The 19,270-nt window shown below is 38.7% G+C and overlaps 1 protein-coding gene across 1 annotated transcript in view; it reads left to right on the top strand.

The window, feature by feature from the left end:
* OVCH1 (ovochymase 1) overlaps positions 1-19,270 on the top strand; it is a 55,369-nt gene that overhangs the window by 4,040 nt on the left and 32,059 nt on the right. The window contains 10 exon segments of the mRNA XM_070619700.1: positions 3,926-4,021; positions 4,661-4,812; positions 6,664-6,935; positions 8,548-8,588; positions 9,343-9,430; positions 14,955-15,088; positions 16,291-16,446; positions 16,539-16,669; positions 17,388-17,481; positions 18,983-19,111. Of these exon segments, the coding sequence (XP_070475801.1) occupies positions 3,926-4,021; positions 4,661-4,812; positions 6,664-6,935; positions 8,548-8,588; positions 9,343-9,430; positions 14,955-15,088; positions 16,291-16,446; positions 16,539-16,669; positions 17,388-17,481; positions 18,983-19,111 (1,293 nt within the window).

Genomic DNA, 19,270 nt, shown 5'->3' with positions numbered 1-19,270 from the left:
ATTTTGGACTAGATATCTCATATTCAGCACAGGTAATCTAAACATTCTGGATAAAATATTAAAAACTTGCTTTTTTAAAAATGCAGGAAAGGGAAGTGTTCAGTGGCTAAAAACAATGAAAGAAGGCAAATCCAAAGGCGTTAGCCAGACACTGAAGAAAGGGACTGCCCTTGAGGCGTCTAACTATCTTTGGGAACCTAGAACTTTAAGTGCCCATGTGAGGAGCCTGCGTGGGAGTAGGGATGGGGGATGGGAGAGTCTGATTGGAGGCTCCCTGTAACCTGAGACTTCCTGAAAGGTGATGCTTTGAAAGACAGAGGAAAAGAGTGAGGGAAATACGCCACCAAAGTGAAGGAATAAGGAAACTTGCCTACTTGAACCTCGGCTCTGGAGGGAGGGTTCTCAGGAGAATCCGTGATCACGGGCAAGCCCTCATTCAGCTTTGGTGCTGGAATTCCCGTTACCTGTGACCACAGACTCCAAGCCAAGACTTGAAAGTGTTTCCAGGTGGGTAATTGGGGCTGCTGGCAGAAGCAAAAGTAAATCCTCTCTGAAGAGATGAACCTTGACTCACAGCTTCAAGGTATTCCTATAAAGTGTTAATTAATATGAGCACACATTTACATCGAAATTATGCAGTGAAAGTTGCCACCAAAGAGAGAGAGTCAAAAATTAACAACAACCAGAACCAGATCTTCTAAGATTACAGGTGTTAAGATGAGATACATAATATAAAGTATGTTTTACTTAAGTTTAAGTAAGTAAAAGTCTATCAAAAATGACTGAAGAAACTATTAACTGAAGAGGAAGATGTGAAAAGGAGTCAATAAAACACAAAGCCATGAACATATAATTGGAATTAGATAGTAGATGAATTAGATAGCAGATTAGATCAGATATAGGGCACTAGAGGATCCGAAATAATTATCTACAAGAGACACAGAGTAAGAGACAGGGATAGACTAAAAGAGTAAATATCCAGTTTGAGCTTTAGAAAGAATATAGATAGAGAGGCTAGAATTTAAGAGAAAGTGGCTGAGGGTTAATCATAACTGGTGAAACACAAATCTTCAGATTTAAGAAGCCCAGTATTTCACACTATGATATTAAAAATAATTTTTTTTTGAGGAGGAGGATCAGCCCTGAGCTAAGCTCTGCCAATCCTCCTATTTTTGCTGAGGAAGACTAGCCCTGAGCTAACATCCGTGCCCATCTTCCTCTACTTTCTATGTGGGACACCTGCCACAGCATGGCTTGATGAGCAGTGCCATGTCTGCATCCAGGATCCAAACCAGGGAACTCCGGGCTGCCAAAGCGGAACGTGTGCACTTAACTGCTGTACCACTGGGCCAGCCCCTAAAAATAATTTTACATCTACATATGTTGTGCTGAAATGGTAGCATGCTAAAAACAAAAAGAGGATCTCAAAAGCATCTAGAGGAGGGACCGGCCCTGTGGCGTAGTGGTTAAGTTTGGCACGTTCTGCTTTGGTGGCCTGGGTTCGCAGGGTCAGATCCAAGACCCAGACCTAAACTACTCATCAGTCATGCTGTCGTGGTGACCCACATGTAAAGTAGAAGAAGATTGGCAGAGATGTTAGGGCTAATCTTCCTCAAGAAAAAAAATGAGGAAGGGGCCAGCCCAGTGGCGCAGCGGTTGAGTGTGCAGGTTCCACTTCAGCAGCCCTGGGTTCGCCGGTTCAGATCCCGGGTGCGGACATGGCACTGCTTGGCATGCCATGCTGTGGTAGGCGTCCCACATATAAAGAAGAGGAAGATGGGCATGGATGTTAGCTCAGGGCCAGTCTTCCTCAGCAAAAAGAGGAGGATTGGCAGCAGTTAGCTCAGGGCTAATCTTCCTCAAAAAAAAAAAATTAAAAAAAAAATGAGGAAGATTGGCAACAGATCTTAGCTCAGGGCTAATCTTCCTCTGGGGGAAAAAACATCTAGAGGAAAAAACTATATTACTGAAAAAGGAATGATAATTAGAGTGATAGCTAATTTTTCAACAGCAGTCATGAAAGTCAAAAGACAGTGGAACAAGATCATCAAAATACTGAGAGAGAATAACTCAAACTAGATTTGTATATCAAAGGAAACTATTGATTTTTTTTTCTGCTCCCCTTCATAGAAAAACTCTGACTATCCCTCTATGTTAGGTATGTCCGTTTCCTCTGCTTAGTTCTCATAATTACATGTATTAGGTTTGAGATATTTGTTGGATATCTGAGTCTATTAGACTTTTACTCCCCCCCACCCCCACTAGATATGCTTTTGTCACAGTCAGCTATGACCTCCATGTTGCTGAATTCAAAGGTGAATTCTCAATCCTCAGCTTACTTCATGGGAGTTTTGACAGAGCTGTGCATATTGTCCTGGAAACATTTTCTTCACTTGAGTTCCAGGAGTCCCTTGGTTTCCCTCCTATACCTTTTACCCCCTTTCTTAGTCTTCTATGATGGTTCCTTCTCTTCTTTGTGACTTCTTATCATTCCAGTGTCCCAGGTCTCAGCACTTGGACCTCTTCTCTCTTGGAACTCACTCCCTTAGTGATCCTCATCCAGGATCAAGGCTTTAAACATCATTTCCTTGAAGATTTCCCCAAATGTTATGTATCTAGCCCAGGTTTCTTTGTATTGTATATACTGCTGTGATAAATAGGGGTCATATAGCCAACTGCCTAATGATCATCTACGTGGATAGCTAATAGGCATCTCACCATGTTTAAAGCAAAATCCTGATTATGCGTGACATCCTACCCGTAGCCTTCCATCTTGATTAATGACCATTCTACCCTTCCAGTTGTTTAAGCTAAAAACTTTGCACTCGTTCTTCACTCTTCTTCTCTCTCACTATACATCTAATCCATCCAAAAAATCCTATTGCTTCTGCCTCACTCTCTCTACTCTTACCATCACGTTACAGGCTACCATCATTTCTTGCCTGAGTTAATTTTAATGGTCTCTTTAATTGTCTCCACCTTCCTCTTTTGCATCCCTAATGTTAATTTTTAACCCAGCAGCTAGAATAATACTTTTTGAGATGTAAGCCAGATTCTGTCACTCTGGTCAAAATACTTCAGTGGTTTTCCACTACTCTCAGATGGAAATCAATATTCTTATCAACTGACTTCTCCCTCCTCCTAGCCATATGTTTAACCTCTTTTATGTTCATTTGTTACTAAACTTCTTTTGTTTAACTTGCTCCAGCCGTCTTGGCCTCCCCACTGTTCCTCAGATATGCGTGACATGATTCCACTGATGGGACTTTCTGTTCTGTTTCTTCTTCTTCAAAGGCTTTCCACTCAGATAACTGCACGGTTCCTTTCCTCAGCTTCTTCAAGGCTTTGCTCAAATGTCATCTGCTCAGTGAGACTTACCATGTCTACCATATTTAAAATTACATCTCCTATGTATCCTGCCTAATCCCCAGACTTCTCGTCTTCTTTACCCTGCTCTGATTTTTCCAGACCACATATTACCTAACAACTAAATTATATTTTTCTTGTTTGTGTTCCCTCTCCCCGCAAACACAAGTGTAAGTTCTGCCAGGGCAGGGATTTTTTTTTTCTCTGAGATCTAGAAGAGTGCTTGCTCTATAGTAGTGATCAATTATTACTGAGTGAAAAACTGGCCCTTAAGTGCAAGGGCACACCCTAAAATGTTAGTAGTTTGTGGGAGTCATTGTGGTATGTGAAACAATGGGTTATTTTTTTCCTTATTTTACTTTTCTTGCATTTTTTTTTCAAATTTCTATAAATATGAAATAGTTTTTTATGAGAGAGGAGAGCTTTGAAAATATATGTCAATATTTCATTTAGGAAGAAAGTGTAGAAGCCATGAAATCAAGCAGACATCACTTTCCAAATATTTTTAGCATCACTTGTCTGTGAACCTTGTGATTTTTTGTTATTGTTGTTTTTTCAGGCATTGCTGTTCAGCCGATCTGTATTCCCCACAGAGATGACCAATTTGAAGAAGGGATTCTTTGCATGGCCAGTGGATGGGGCAGGATTTCAGAGAGTAAGAGGCATCAAAAGAATATAATAATATTTCTTCCAGGCCCCTTTGTATGCCCAGTGGAAGCAGGAATTATTTTTGGCTATGAGTAATACATTTATCCTGGGCTTTTTTTTTTTTAACCCCTGAGTTCTGACTCAGTGAAGATTTCTGGTTGTTTTCGACATAGAAAAGTCTATACTTAATGTTTTACATAAAACACCTCCTGCTGCCTTTTTGGTTAGGCATCTCAGATAAAAGAACTGGAGATGACTATAACAGATGAAGAAGAATACAGCAGAAGGGAAGTCAGGAAATAGTAATCATAGTTAAACTTCTTTATCATTAATACTTTAATTTTTTTTAAAGTAAAGAAATTTTACAAAATATTGCTTTGTTGACTAAAGTTTTCCTCTTAAGGAAATATTCAAGGATATATTCAGAGAAATCACCATTGCCTATGTTAAAAATCTGCGGAATTTTTAAAAAGTGTCCTCATCTCATATGTGATTTGGGGGAAGAATATAATTCACACCTAAAAAAATAAGGACTTCTACATTTTGGTTAAATATCTGTTTGAAATAGTTTTTAAACTTGTTGGTCTCTTATTGATTTGTTTCAATAAGGACAGCTGTTGACTCACTTACTGTCCTTTCTCCACAGCAAAAGAATATTCAAATGTCCTACAAGAAGTGCAACTTCCCATCCTGGATGACAGAACGTGTAATGCTGTGCTCAAGGATATGAACCTTCCTCCGGTAGGAAGGACCACGCTGTGTGCCAGTTTCCTTGATGGGGAAAAGCATGCCTGCCAGGTAAAAAGCATAAATCAGCTGTTACTCAGTAACACGTGGGTGATGGTGGATTCTGCCTTTCCCTAAGAGTTGCTTTTGGGGAGTTACTTCAAAATTCCCATTTCCTGCATCTGTCCACCTGGCTTCTACTGAAAAAGTTCACTTGACCTGGCTGAGAGAATTCTTTTTTTTGACACCTCATTTTTTGTGGGGAGAGGAGGCAAGGAAAATTTCAACATTTCCAACCCAATTCAATCAAGCAAGGTGACAACTTTGGCAAGCTAATTAGGTCCAGCTGTGAGTTATTTTTTATTCCACCTTTTGTTAAACATTGTGAGCTATTTTTTTTTTTCAGTCTTTAGTGCAGAATGCAGTGCTTACACAAAGTTTGACCAAAGATTGCATAGCTATACTAACTGTTGGGTAAAAGATATTGTGAATGACAATGGCCTCCCAAGTCTAACACAACAACATCACAAAGAGGACTAACCTTTAGAAGATATAGAGAGGAAAGGGAGACCAATTTGCGAAAGACGTGCATTTTAAGTTTTAGGTAGAGAAGATAATTTACTTGGAAAGCCAAGCAACTTGAAACTGCTATGGGAAACTCCCTGAAATTATCTGTTGGAAAAATTTATGATTTTTCTTCTAGGGGGTGTCAGGACAAGGTGCAGGAGGAGTTTGGGAGGGAGGAGAGAGAAATTTACACCTATACCACTTTCTAAATTGAAACACAAGTAGGACAAGGGTGCTTTGGCTTGTCTGCATCCTTTTCAAGCGATCCTTTTTTGGATGAAGCCCTCAAACACTTTTATGCCTTTTGAGGAGGGTTTAATCCAACACAAAATTGACACATGTTCTCAAAGCAGCATATTTGGAAAGATAATTAAAGAAAGGATCCTGAAATTGTGGGTTCCTTATCCTCTAGTGTGAGAGCCAACAGTCCTTTACATATAGCTTCTGGGACAAAATTAGGCTTCCCAGGTGTTTGGCCGCATGCCCGGTTGAGTGCACAGTGCAGGATAGGTTGCAGAGAGACCAAAAAAAAAGACCTGGAGATGGCAAACAAGACATATAGGTTTACTGAGAGTTGCTTAGAGGGAATGTGTGGTGGTGGCCTGCTGGATGGAAGTGTGCACCCACTACTGCCCCCTGAGAGAAGCTTGCTTAAGTAGGCAGAGGAACTGGCTGCTTGCTTGCCAAGGGGGATTGTCCTTGTATGACCTGCATTCCAAGAAGCAGAGTTCCCCTTGGAGTGCCTCCATGTTCCCTCAGACCATGACGGTCTTTGTGCTAACTATCCCATGATAAACAGCTGGGTTGGCCAAGTCCGGGACTCTTATCGTCGTAAGTGCTGGTGCGTAGCCTAGACAAGGGGCCCCAAGGACAGATGACTGTTAAAGGGCACACAGGCTATTGCTCCCACACCAGGTATTCTTGAGCCTTGAGCCATTGATTGACTTTGGGGACTCTATTCACTGATGCTGTAGGCTTGGGATATGACCCAGTCTTTCCCAGCAATTCTGGGTGACCAGCTATAGTGGAAGCATATATCTGTAAATTTCCCCTTCTCCTTTCACTGATTTTGGAATCTATATGGTTGTTCCCAAAAAAGTAGGAGGGAGAGAGAAATTAAGTGTTAGCTTGACAAGATTGCAAGCAATAGTGGAAGAAAGTTACATCTGGGTAAAAAGACTGCACCTTGAAACTAATGGTGAAGAAACAAAAAGATGGACAGAAAGAATGTTGATGGACAATGACTAGTGGGCTCTTTCTTCTCTCTTTGAGATGAATGCTGATATTTGTGGACCTGCTAAAATATTTTTAACTTATGAATATTCACAAATTTTCTCCCTTTCTCTGCTATAAAAGTGGGACTCTGGCAGTCCACTTGTTTGTAGAAGAGACAATGGAATCTGGGTCCTTGTTGGGATAACTTCCTGGGGAGCTTGTGCTAGCAATTGCGCTCCTTTAAGAAATAACCATAGACGAGCATCGCCTGGCATTTTCTCCAAGGTGTTTGAGTTGACAGATTTCATCACTCAGAACATGTTCACAGTAGGTGTAATTTCTGTGAATTCTTCCTCATTTCATTCCAAGTCAAAACTCGATCATACTTATTTAAAGAGGAGTTTCTCTGATATGTTACAGATATAATCAGAACTAAGCTTTAAAACAAAGTAAGAATATGGCTGGTGTCTAATTCCTAAACCAATGTATATAAACTTCTATCTCAGAATTCACGAGCACTGATATCTGTCAATTTATCTTGAATTTATTAATTTGAACATCAACTGCATCTTTAAGTTTATGTTCATGTAGATTTTCTGAGATTTTTTTTTGTATTTATGAGATTTGAAAGTAGCCTTTGAGAATAGACTCATCACAGGATTCTTTCTTCATTTATCCAGTTGACATATTTTTTTTCCTGTAAACTACTTAAGAGCGCTAAGAATAAATCATTCCTCTTCTGCCTTTTCCATTCACCCTGGATAATTTTACTTGGTGACAGTGGGAAAATAAGGGGGGCTTTGGAGAGTTATTTTCGTTTTGTGGCACTAAAATCTAGATTGGACAAGTATGAGTCTAGAGATGCCAAACTTGCCCTCGAGGAACTTTCCAATTACTCAGGGAGACAGAGAAGCAAATGGACAGTTGTGAGGAAAGGTGAAGTGCAGATAAGCCAGAGAGCTGTAAGAGCACCAGGGAGAGGTCGCAGGGGCTCAGTCCTGAGGGACCAGAAGGTTTGCTGTGCCAAGGGGCAGCATCTTCATAAGAAAAGGGCACAGGGGGCAGCCTCTGCAGAATAAAGAGGCATAAGGATACACAAGTTACATGAATAAATAATTTAGTAAAAGAACCAAATTTTTTAAAGACTGGGAGCTAGAGCACAGAACACGGCGTTCTCTCCATCCCCCCTTCATTGTGGTCCAAGATCAGCCACCTAGCTGATGATTTGAGAAGCCCTGCTGCTGTTGGTCCAGCTGAACACCAGCGTTATCTCAGACTAGAGCAGGCTCTCAGCTCACTTTCGTTTGGTCTTCAGAGTAAAAGTGTTCTGTTCATTGCCATTACAGCAGGGTAAATTCTCTCCTGGTGGCCGTTCTATTCAATTTTCATCACCTAGAAGAGAAGGTTAAAAAGGTTAACAAGTCATGGACAAAAGGTTAATGATAATATTCTAAAAGGACAATGAAATCAGGCAATAATCTTTAATTCCACAGTCAAATGAGTATCAGAATGTGACAAGTAATTTATTTAAATAACATACATTTAAGGTCATCTTTCTAAGTTTCTCATCCCCTAGTTACCTATTTATTCCAACTTCCTACAATTAAAGTGTGACATTGGCATCTGGAATTTCTGAATGAATGTTAGAGACTTGCCATGTCATTGCTAAAATTTGTGTACGTTTACTTTAGTATCTTTATACAAAAGTGTTTTATTATAACTCAGGACATCCTACTTAGAGATGGGAAAACACCATATTAGTTCCATACTAAAAATTTGACAGCTTCATGATTCATGGTTTGAGAAGATTGGATAAATATTCAACTGGAAGAACTCACATAAAGGAAAGAACATTATGAATTCCATTCAGCCATTAAAAAAAAATGAAATCTTGCCATTGCAACAACATGGATGGACGTTGAGGGCATTATGCTGAATGAAATAAGTCAGAGAAAGACAAATAGTGTAAGATCTCACTTATATATGGAATTAAAAACAGCAACAACAAATCAAGCTCATAGATAGAGAACAGATTGGTGGTTGCCAGAGGTAGTGTTGAGGGGAGGGCAAAATGAGTGAAGGGGGTCCAAAGGTACAAACTTCCAGTTATAAAATAAGTAAGTCATGGGAATGTAATGTATAGCAAGGTAACTATAGTTAATAATACTGTATTGCATATTTGAAAGTTGCTAAGAGAGTAGATCTTAAAAGTCTTCATCACAAGGAAAAAAATTGTAATTATGTATGGTGATGGATGTTAACTAGACTTAGTGTGGTGATCCTTTTGCAATATATACAAATATTGAATCATTATGTTGTACACCTGAAACAAATATAATGTTATATGTCAATTATACCTCAATAAAAAAAAAGTAGGAGAAAAAGTATTGTAAAAGTATGTCAGATGGTTAATTAATAAAACTATATATTAAAAAAAAAAAAAGATAGTGGTTAAGGTTGGCAGCCCAGGTTCATGGGTTCAGATCCCGAGCGTGGACCTCCACCACTCATCAGCCATGCTGTGGCAGCAGCCCACATATAAAGTGGAGGAAGATTGGCACAGATGTTAGCTCAGGGTTGGCTAAACTTCCTCAGGAAAAAAAGAAAGAGAGAAAGAAAAGAACATCATGATTTAGAAATTTTCCTAATGAAGTCTGCAAATACAATGTCTAGGTCAGAACACCTAAAAATATATCCATTCCCATAAATATAAATTACATAATATAAATTGTATGGCATCGAGCTGACTCTGTACTGTATGTCTTGAAATGTTTTCCATAGCTGACATAAATAATCAACTTTTTTTCTATGTTTTGGAAGATTGTAGATCTCAGGGAACAGTGCTGTTTGGAGAAAGTGGGAAGATTCATTGCCCCCATTCTAAAGCAGGCAACTATTCTCATAATTGGTATGTATCCTAGGTAGGAATGATTCCTGGGATCCGCCCCGCACTAAATCAGACCATTTAATGGGCTATGTTTTGGCAATTTTATCTAGTATCTCAATTACTTTATTTGACTAATATAAAAGTCTATATATTTCAGCTGATATATTTTGGTTGGCAAATATTTGCTAATTGGTATTTCTGATACCCCTTAATACAAACCACCAACACATCAACACCGCTAGAGCTTACCTGAATTGACGTGTTCAAATACCTAACATTAACAGCATCTGATAGTGAGATTGTTATGGGAATTTAGTGGTTAATCCTGTCCCACTTATTTTCATAATAATGGTAATATTTTCTTTAGGGTTGCCTGGAAGATGGAAAATAGTTCATGATCTATAAGCCTCAGCATCTTTAGACATTTGTCTACATACCCCATTCTCTATATGGCTAAAGATATCGTTAAACTTTAGAAATTAGTTTTTGCAAGTATTTCATTTCATTAAGTGTTCTACATTCATTTTTAAAATTATATTGGACATTGAAAGGTATTCAAAGGCAGATGACTGCTCTGTGAGTTTATGATCATAATGAGTTTATAGGAGGAGAGAGCAGGACAAAAATAACTATACTATAAAACAAGAAGAAATAAGCTTTATAATCCACACTACCCAGGTGTGTTGGTACTACAGAAAATGGAGAGACCAATTCCCATTGCAGTGTTTGTGAGGTGGTGCGTACTGTGGTTGGGAGGGGTAGGGAGTAGGAATGATTTAGTGAAGGGGGTGGTGTTGAAACTAGGCATTGAAGGCTAGTTATGATTTTTAGCTTAAGGCTTTTGTAGCTGTACTATCTAAGAGATTTTTACAGATCATTCCAGGCAGAGGGAATTGTGCGTAAGCAATGTCAGGGAAGTGGAGATTATCAGGGGTGTTTGGATAATGTCTATCCCAGTGCAGCTGGAGAGCAATGTTAATGTAAATAAGAACTGGGGTAGCCGTGGACCATGAACATAAAAAGGAATGTAAGGCCTTAGTTGTAGAGGACCTTGAATTCCATGTGAAGAAGCTCAGACTTTATACCATAGGCAACTGGAAGCTAAAATGGTGGAAGGGTTGTAATTTACAAAACTAATATAAAATGAATGTAAATATTTGTTAGGAGTACAGGATGGAAATGATGTGGTTTAATTGCAGCCCACATTTAAAAGGCTTAAGAGTCTAAGTTGACTTTCTGTGAGTTAACCTGGTAATAATATAATACCAATAAAGCCCTTGTCATCTTTGCTTAAACTTCGAGAAGTATAGCATCCAGAACAAGAGAGAAAGTCCTGTGTTATTAGAGTCATGGGCAGAGTGAATAGGAAAGAGGTCACTAGGTACATACAGTCTTTAGAAAGGGACGTTGGTAACCTGGAAATTACTTGAAGGATAATGACCAAGATGGAAAGAAATTCAAAACAGTGTCTTGGGAGATATAGTGGAAAGACCTAGGAATATTTTCAGTCCAGAAAAGACTTGAGAAGAGAAAGGAACTGTCTTGATTTATCTGAAAGGCGACTAGAGAAGCAGAATTAATGGCAGAGTTGAGAACAAGGAACAGAGGGTAGATGTTAGGAGGAGGCAGATTACAATCCAATGTAAAGTAGTTTCTAGTTTGAGAGATTTCTGAGACTTAATGCCCTTCCTCAAAAGATAGTGAATTTCCTTTATAAGTGAGTATTTGAGCAGAGCATGGATGGCTATGGGTGAGATTCTAGAAAGCATTTAAATGTCAGGTAAGGGACATGCAGATGACAGGCAATTTATCCTCAAACACAGAGAACCTGTGATTCAGCTTAGACAATGAAGTATTGAAGAGAGCTCAGCAAGAAAGACTTTCAAGACAAAGGGGCTGTTAGTAGTATCAGATATTTCAAGTGTCAGAATGAGTTCAGATAAAATGCCAACAGTATGGCAATTCAAAATTTGGGAGCTGATGCAGTAGAATTGTAGGATTGAACGTTATATTCATAATGGTTAAGTGATTGTTGAAGATTTGGTATCTCTTCTTCTCCAAATAATCCAAAAAAATTCATTGAGGCCTTAAGATGTGTCAGACACTATTTTAAGTGCTTGTAATATAGCAATGGATGAAACAGACAAAAATGCTTTCCTTTGTGGGGCAAGTTGGAAGGTGGAGAGTGGCGATAATATAAGTAATGTCACATATAATAGTAGAAAGTGGTAAGTTCTATGCAGAAAAATAAGAAAGAGGGATAGAGAGTGCTGGGTTGTGCAATATTAGAGAAGATGGTCAGGGAAGACCACGCTATAAAAATGGTATTTGAAAAAGACTTGCATAATGTGAGGGAGGGAAGCAGATGGTCATCTTGGGAAGGGACAATCTGGCAGAAGGAATAGCATGTGTAAGGCAGGGAAACTCAGTATATTTGAGGAACAGCAAGATCAGAGAGCTAGAGCTAAGTGAGAGAGAAGGGAAGTGGTCATGATTAGTAGTGGCCCAACTTAAAGGACATAAGAAGGACTTTGGATTTTATTGTGAGTAGAATATGGAGTCACTGGAGAACTTTGAGCAGAAGAGGAACATGATCTAACATACTTTAAAAGGATCATTTTGCCTGTTGTGTTTAAAATAGACTGTAGACAGACAAGACCAAGAGCTGAGACCAGCTACTGCAATAACCCAGGAAAGCATGATGCCTTTGACCAGATTTGTAACAGTAGAGGTGGTGAGAAGGGGTAGAACCAAAGGATTTACTAATGAGTTGAAAATTTAGGTTTTAAGAGAGGGAGACTTATGATTGACTTGAGACTTTCTGACCTATGGGAAGGATGGAGCTGCCATTGTTTGACACAAGGAAGACAGTTAAGCAGTGAAGAGAAAGAAGATGATGAGACCGTGGCTTTAGGGTAATAGGGCTAGTAGGGTAATAGGGTAGTAGGGTCAAGAGAAGCAGGGCTTTGTTTTTGTTGTTGTGTAGAAGGGTGGGCGTAACTGTCCTTATGGGCAGAAGAGAGAGTAAGAGTGATAAGTCAAAAAAAAGACATATCTGTGAAGGAAGTTTGATGAGAACACAACAAATAACGGTGGTTTAGCTTTGGAAGGAAGGAAGAATAATTTCTTTTCTGGAAAGCAACCAAAAATGTTAAGGTAATCTATAGGACAGTTGAAGGAATTTACACTAGATGCTGTTCTAGTAATTAAAAGTTTTCAATTGCTTCAAGTTTAGGGCATGAAGTTGAGATTAAATAGTTAAGAAGATATTAAATAGCTTGTAGAGGCTAAAGTAATAAGTCAACTAGAGAGAATAAGACTTTTGGCAACATTTCAACTCAATATTAGTATGAATTTGTATGTATGATATTTCAACAAGTCTAGAAGAAATGGGTTGTAAAATCCATCATTATTTTATGTACCACCAATAAAGAAAACAAAATACCCAAGATTGGGAGATCTCCATATAAAGCTGGGACACCAAAGGCTGTACCTTCAGTGTAAGGCTAAGCAATGCCTAAGCCCACCCACGTGGGAAGTTACGTGCCTCAACTTTGGCACTGGATGTAGGGAGGGATAAAAATCCTCCCTGAAAAATTGAATCGTGTAGGTCTACAGTCTAAAATTCCCACCACCAGTGTAGTCCCAAACTCTTCAAGCAGAAAATTAAGCAGTATGCAGTTGAGAGTGCCCCCAGGCAAATACAAGTCCCTTCTGAAAGAATTCTTTCAGTCCACGTCTAACAATTCTAACACTCCGTTGTAAGATCCTTATGATTTTAGAGTGTTCAAACGTGAAAAGACATGTGTTTTAGATATGTTAATAAAGTATGGAGCCAGTTCGCATACTTAGTGACTCTCCAGCATGCTAAGCAGCCTTGAATGGTGGAAGGGTCTTGTAAATTCCAAATGGAGTTAATTAGCTAATGCTAAGAGAGAAAGAGATAGCGTAGAGAAGGAGCAGGCAGTTATACAGTCCCTCCGAGCCTATCTTTATTCTGGCTGATGGTAGCTAGACTCTCAGAAATGGCAGATACATGGCACTCAGGTGACCTCCTTCCTTCCAGGCCCATGGGAGACATTGTGTTTCTTGGATCATAGAACAGTGCCTGGCATATCGTAAATGCTCAATGGCTATTTGAATGAATAAATCAATGATTAATTTTGGTAGTCCTCATTTGCTTAGCTTGACTAGACCTCAGAATCCTTTTTAATGCAGTGATTGCTACCAATAAATCAAGGTTGGCATATGATTTGAAATCTATTTTCCATCTCTGAGTTAGAGATTTTGAGGCAGAAAATAACTTGATGAAAACAGGAGAAAATACTGGCCTTGGAATTCATAAAGCCTAAACCCTATTTCCTATTATATGAGATGTGATGAGTCTTTAATATCAACGCCAGTTTTCCCATTTGGAGAAAGGCGAGTAATTTCTCTCCTGTCCATTTCAGAGAGATGTGATGAGTCTCCAGAAGGATGATGAATGTGGAGTGCTTTTTCAATTGAAGTGCTTAAAAAAGGTGAGCTTTATAATATTTTAGGCAGCGTATTGCTATTTAAATTGAAGTGCTTAGAAAGTGATGTTAACAATATTTTAGGCAGCCTATTTTTACATCTATGTTCAGGATGATGGACTTGAATAGAAAAGAGTAAAAGCAAGGAGTTTCTGGTTAAGGTGATGTTTGGTAAGAAGAATTGTTGCGTTTGGTTTTTGGAAACTGGATATGAAAGAGCTGGATAATTCCTACAGTCCTGAACATTTATTACTTAGAGGGCAGTGGGGCTGTTAACAGGTCTGAGGTTGTTGATAAAGACTACTGAGTCTTAGAAAGAAGGTCATTCTCACATGTTAGATTCCAAATAAGATTGCTCTGCACTCGGATGAATGTGAGACATGGAAGATGCTAGGGATTTATGGCCCACTAGGATTTCTTTTCTTGAGTAATAATATGAATTCATGGAGGAAAATAAAGATAAAGGACTATGTGTTAAATTATGTAAGAATACTTTCAAAATGTTTAGACATGTTTCTAAAGATGTTAGTAAGAGGTCACAGCTGATCTTCCTGGGCGTTAGAGAGATGACATTGCAACCCCAGGGACTATGACTTAGGCTGACCTTGGAGGATGTGGCTGGTTAGGGTTAACATATGCTGTATGGTCAATCTATAATCCATAATCCATAATTCAACTTCTGGATGAATATTATGAATTTTCAGTTTTCACTAATAACTAAGATTCATCTCTCTGTTCTAAGTTTTCTTCAATTTATAGATCAAAATTCTAGCATTTTATAACTAAATGAAATTTAGAAGGTGTTCTCTGGCCATTCTCTAATTAATACTCCTCTATTTGTTGAATAAATGCCAGCTATTTGAACATAAACAAATTATTCTCACATAGAGAATTTCCATTGCCTTTCATTTTCTAATATCCTGTAGAAAGTTTATTATTGGTGAGTTATGAGCTAAAACCCAGATATTAGACCTTATTTGTCACGCTCGACTCTGCCATTTATTATACTTTCCCTGCCTTCCTCTATCTAGCTTATGTATCTGGAAAATAATGGTACCAGAAGATAAAATTATCCTGATAAAATTCACAAGCTTAGACATAGAAAATCAAGTTGGATGTGACCATGACTATGTATCTTTACAATCAAGCAATGGAATGCTTATTAGTAAGTGCATTACATTTATTTTCATCTGTCATTTCAGAGTATTGACCCCAGAGCTGCTGAAAGATCTGAAATTAGATTTCTGCACACAGGATGATTATTTTATCTTACAAACTGTGCCCTTCTTGCAGGGGTGGGAGTGTGTGTGGTAAGAGTGAAACCAATGACCAGCATATGGACTGAGCTTTCTCTAGTTTAATAACAGGATTGAGTGAACTTGATCTCAGTTGTCAGAAACTTCCTTTCAAGGCAATGTCTCTTTTTTCATTTTTATCACAAAAGCGGGTGCGTGTTTGCCAAATTTGGTAAAGATAAATGAACAAATGGAAGAAAATGAACCATTCCTAATCCTACCGCCTAGAGATAAATGCTGTTAACATTTTGTTGTATATTCATTTATATATATTAGAGGAACACACGGAACTTTACATTGTTTTGTAATGTTCTTTTTTCTTATGACAATAGATTATTCCATGCCATTTATTTTGTTGAGTACCTCATAAGCTATATAAGCATAACTGATATATCTACTTTAATTGAAATATTATGTGTTAAGCATAATAGTCTGTAGAGCTGGTATAGGTCTTGGTCTGCAGGTCTCCATGAGGCAGGTGGTTAGGACAAATATCTCTTCACAAATATTTGATAGGATGCTATAGACAGGGTATCGTGCTAAGGGTTATAATATTTATTGACTAAACCATTTCATGCTTCAGGCCTGCTATTTATCTAGTAATCATTTTTTATGCCAATCATTTGTTAAAAATCAACCAGAAACCAGATACCATACCAAGTACTGGACATATATAGAGTCAAAGCAGTCTCTGCTCTAATGAGCCATTTGGTGAGGTTACTAAAGGTGTACCACAGAGTAGGTAGTGATGTAGAATAGGAAATGTGCTGCGGTGACTCAGAAAAGGTAGCTCCTATTTCCAGTGGGTGTCTGGGAAGGTTCTTGGAGAGCTGGACTCTGAGCTGGGCCCTGAAGGATGAGTAGAATTTGGACACATGAGGTTGAGTATGAGAAAGTGAATGTAATATACAGTCACTGAAGCAGAGAGTGTGGAATGACTAAAGGAACCACTAAATAGTTTGGTGTGTTGAGAACGGAGAGTTCATGGAAGATAATATTAGGAAAACAGACGTGTATAAGTTTGTTTCCACCACTTTTTAGTAATCTTATTTCAACTTCTTTTGCTTTTCAGGTAAGGTCTGTGGAGACATATTACCCTCACCACTGCTGACAGAGAACAGCGAGGCCGTAGTTACATTTGTGTCTGATACAGAAAACAGCGGCAGTGGCTTCGAGCTCACCTTTACTGCTGTACGGAAGAACTCAGAAGCTGGGAAGTATTTCAGATGTTTAATTCCCTGCTGTTTTTCTTTGATATGAGGGTGAGGAAGAGGGAATGCCTTTAGCCATTCCCCTTGGATTTCCCCAACACTTCCATAGTTTCAGGTTGCAGGAGTGCGGCTGTATTGGTGGAAGAAGGGACGATTCATTCTGCCAATTATCCTGACTTGTATCCCAGGAATGTAAGGTGTCACTGGTTCATTCATGCTCCAGGGAATCACGTTATAAAGGTAAGCAAATAAGGAAGCTATTCACCTCATGGAGAACTTATCTGTGTTAGTAAGGCAGAACACGCTTCATCTGGAATGTTAAATTGCCCTTAAGACTGGGAGCTTCTATTTGCCATTTTTTTCCTCTCTAAAAGGGGATCCTCGTTTGTGGTTTAAAAAGTTTCAGCAGCTTAAAAGAGAATACGATGAAAAGTAAGCCTTTTCTCTTCCTATGCCCATCCTACCTCCTGGAGGCAAACTTGATAAGTTTCTGGAATATCCCCTGAGAGATATTTTGAGCATTTTTGGCAGTGCTTTTTCTATTTAAAAATCTCAAGGATCTTTCCAGATGAGCCCACAGAGCTTCTTTTTAACAATGACATAAAATTACATTGTGTGATGTTCCACAATTTCTTAAACCCGTTCCCTACTAACAGACTTTTAGTGCGTTTCCAATCTGTTCATACCAGCAATGCTGGTACGTTCCTCTGTCACTGTTTTTGCACACATGTGAATGTATGTAATTCCCAGAAGTGGACTTTCTGGATCAAAGGGTTTGTGCATTTAAACCTGGACTTCATTGCCAAATTGCCCTCTAAAGAGACTGCAATTGTTTACACCTCTATCAACGGAATATGAGAGTGTGACTGAGAACTTTTCAATGTGCAGAGAAAAACTTTTAAAGTTTCTCTCTTCTCTTCCTTGACTGTTTTTCTGGTTATGTTTATAATTTGTGCAGTTGGCATTTGAGGACCTTGCTATTGAATTTAACGAAAACTGTATTTATGATGCCATCGTGATTTATGGTGATCCTGAAGAGGAGCAAGAGTTAGGTGGGTAACATTCTGTCCTTTAAACTTAATGTGAAAAGAATGACACTAACCACAGTACAGCCATGTGTCACTTATTGATGAGGATACATTCTGAGAAAGGCATCATTAGGCCATTTTGTCGTCCTGTGAACTTCAGAGTGTACTTACACAAACCTACATGGTATAGTCCACTACAAACTTAGGCTATATGGTACTAATCTTATGGGACCACCATCGTATATGCGTATATGCATATATGACTGAAATATTATGTGGTGAATGACAGTAGTTGCAGCATTGGCTGACTTCATTGGGTAACATGAGGTGTAGAGTAGGATGTGAATTTCTTATACTGGAAACTCATAATGCTGTAAAACTTTAGCTTTAAAACCCACGAGCCAGCAACTGATTCACCGGTAAAGTTTTTAATAGAAACATGCAAAATTTGAAGAATGTTTCAGAATACTTGAAAAGTAAAAAGGGAGACCCGGGGACAAGAAAAATGATAACACAGAGTAAATTTTTGGCGGTTATTTGAAGTAAAATTTTAAACTTCCTTTTTTTCCTGTATTAATCCATTCAGTTGCTAATATTTTCATTCTTACGTCCAAGAAAAGTAATCAAAACAAGTGACCAAAAGCTGTAATTTCTACTTGATTCTAAAAAGTTAATTTTTTGAACTAAAACTTCAAATATACTGTCAGTTTTGACCTTCCAATCTGCTGAGTATAAAAAAATGATCCCTTCCAGGGCTGGCCTGGTGGTGTAGCAGTTAAGTTTGCATGCTCCGCTTTGGCAACCCAGGTTCACCGGTTTGGATCCCAGGCATGGACCTATGCAAACTTACCAAGCCATGCTGTGGCAGGTGTCCCACATATAAAGTACAGGAAGCTGGGCACAGATCTTAGCTCAGGGCCAGTCTTCCACAGCAAAAGGAGGAGGATTGATGGCGGATGTTAGCTCAGGGCTAGTCTTCCTAAAATACAAATCCCTTCTGGCCATGTAGTCGCTTCCTGAACACCTTCTATTTGCCCCTCAGTTAAGTGTTAGTGTGGGTTGGAGGCATGGAACATAGGTCCAGAATGTTTATTTGGATATTCAGGACAGGTGAGTGGAAGCATAATGTGTTGATCCAGCAGAATGAGACCTGTACAAAGTGGGGTTAAGCAGATTCAGGTGTTACCTCTTCACTTAAAATGCCGCCATGTTGTTTGGAAGGGGGAATGCTGAGTTTGAGATTTTGTTACCCACCTCACTGTCTGCAAATTAACAATCAATTGAAGTTTCTATGCCTACTGAAAATCAAATGTCCTTGCCGTATCTATAGACTTTTTTCTGTGAGATAAAAATACAGTACATTGTTATCTTGAAACTAGTGTTTAATTCCTACATGAAATGGAAGGGTATGCCTACTAACCAAAGCTGAAGAGAACCAAAGTGGCTGAAAAGAATTAATTAGATGATGTTTTACCTGTGTTTTCTGATTTTTAGTATAATTCAAACTTCCCTAAAACTTTTACAGCTAAACTTTGTGGAACCTTGAGCCCTACTCCAGTATTCAGTCCTGGTGACATGATGGTCATTCATTTTAAAAGTGATGGTGAAAATAACTTCCGAGGCTTCAAGGCTAGATTCACCTGTCTGCCCTCAGGTGAGTATGAACACTTGTGCAGTAGTGATTTTTGCTTACGAAAATGGTTATAGGGAAGATAATTTAGCATGTTTACCTAAATTTAGGGTGCTTGAATTGTGTAGGTGGCAAAATAGAAATGCAGATTCCTGGGCGTACTCCCAAAGATTTAGATTCTAT

This window comes from Equus przewalskii, chromosome 5, assembly GCF_037783145.1.
Source record: "Equus przewalskii isolate Varuska chromosome 5, EquPr2, whole genome shotgun sequence".
Taxonomy (NCBI): Eukaryota; Metazoa; Chordata; class Mammalia; order Perissodactyla; family Equidae; genus Equus; species Equus przewalskii.
Note: the sequence above shows the minus strand (reverse complement) of the source record. Positions and strands in the feature narration are given on the sequence as shown.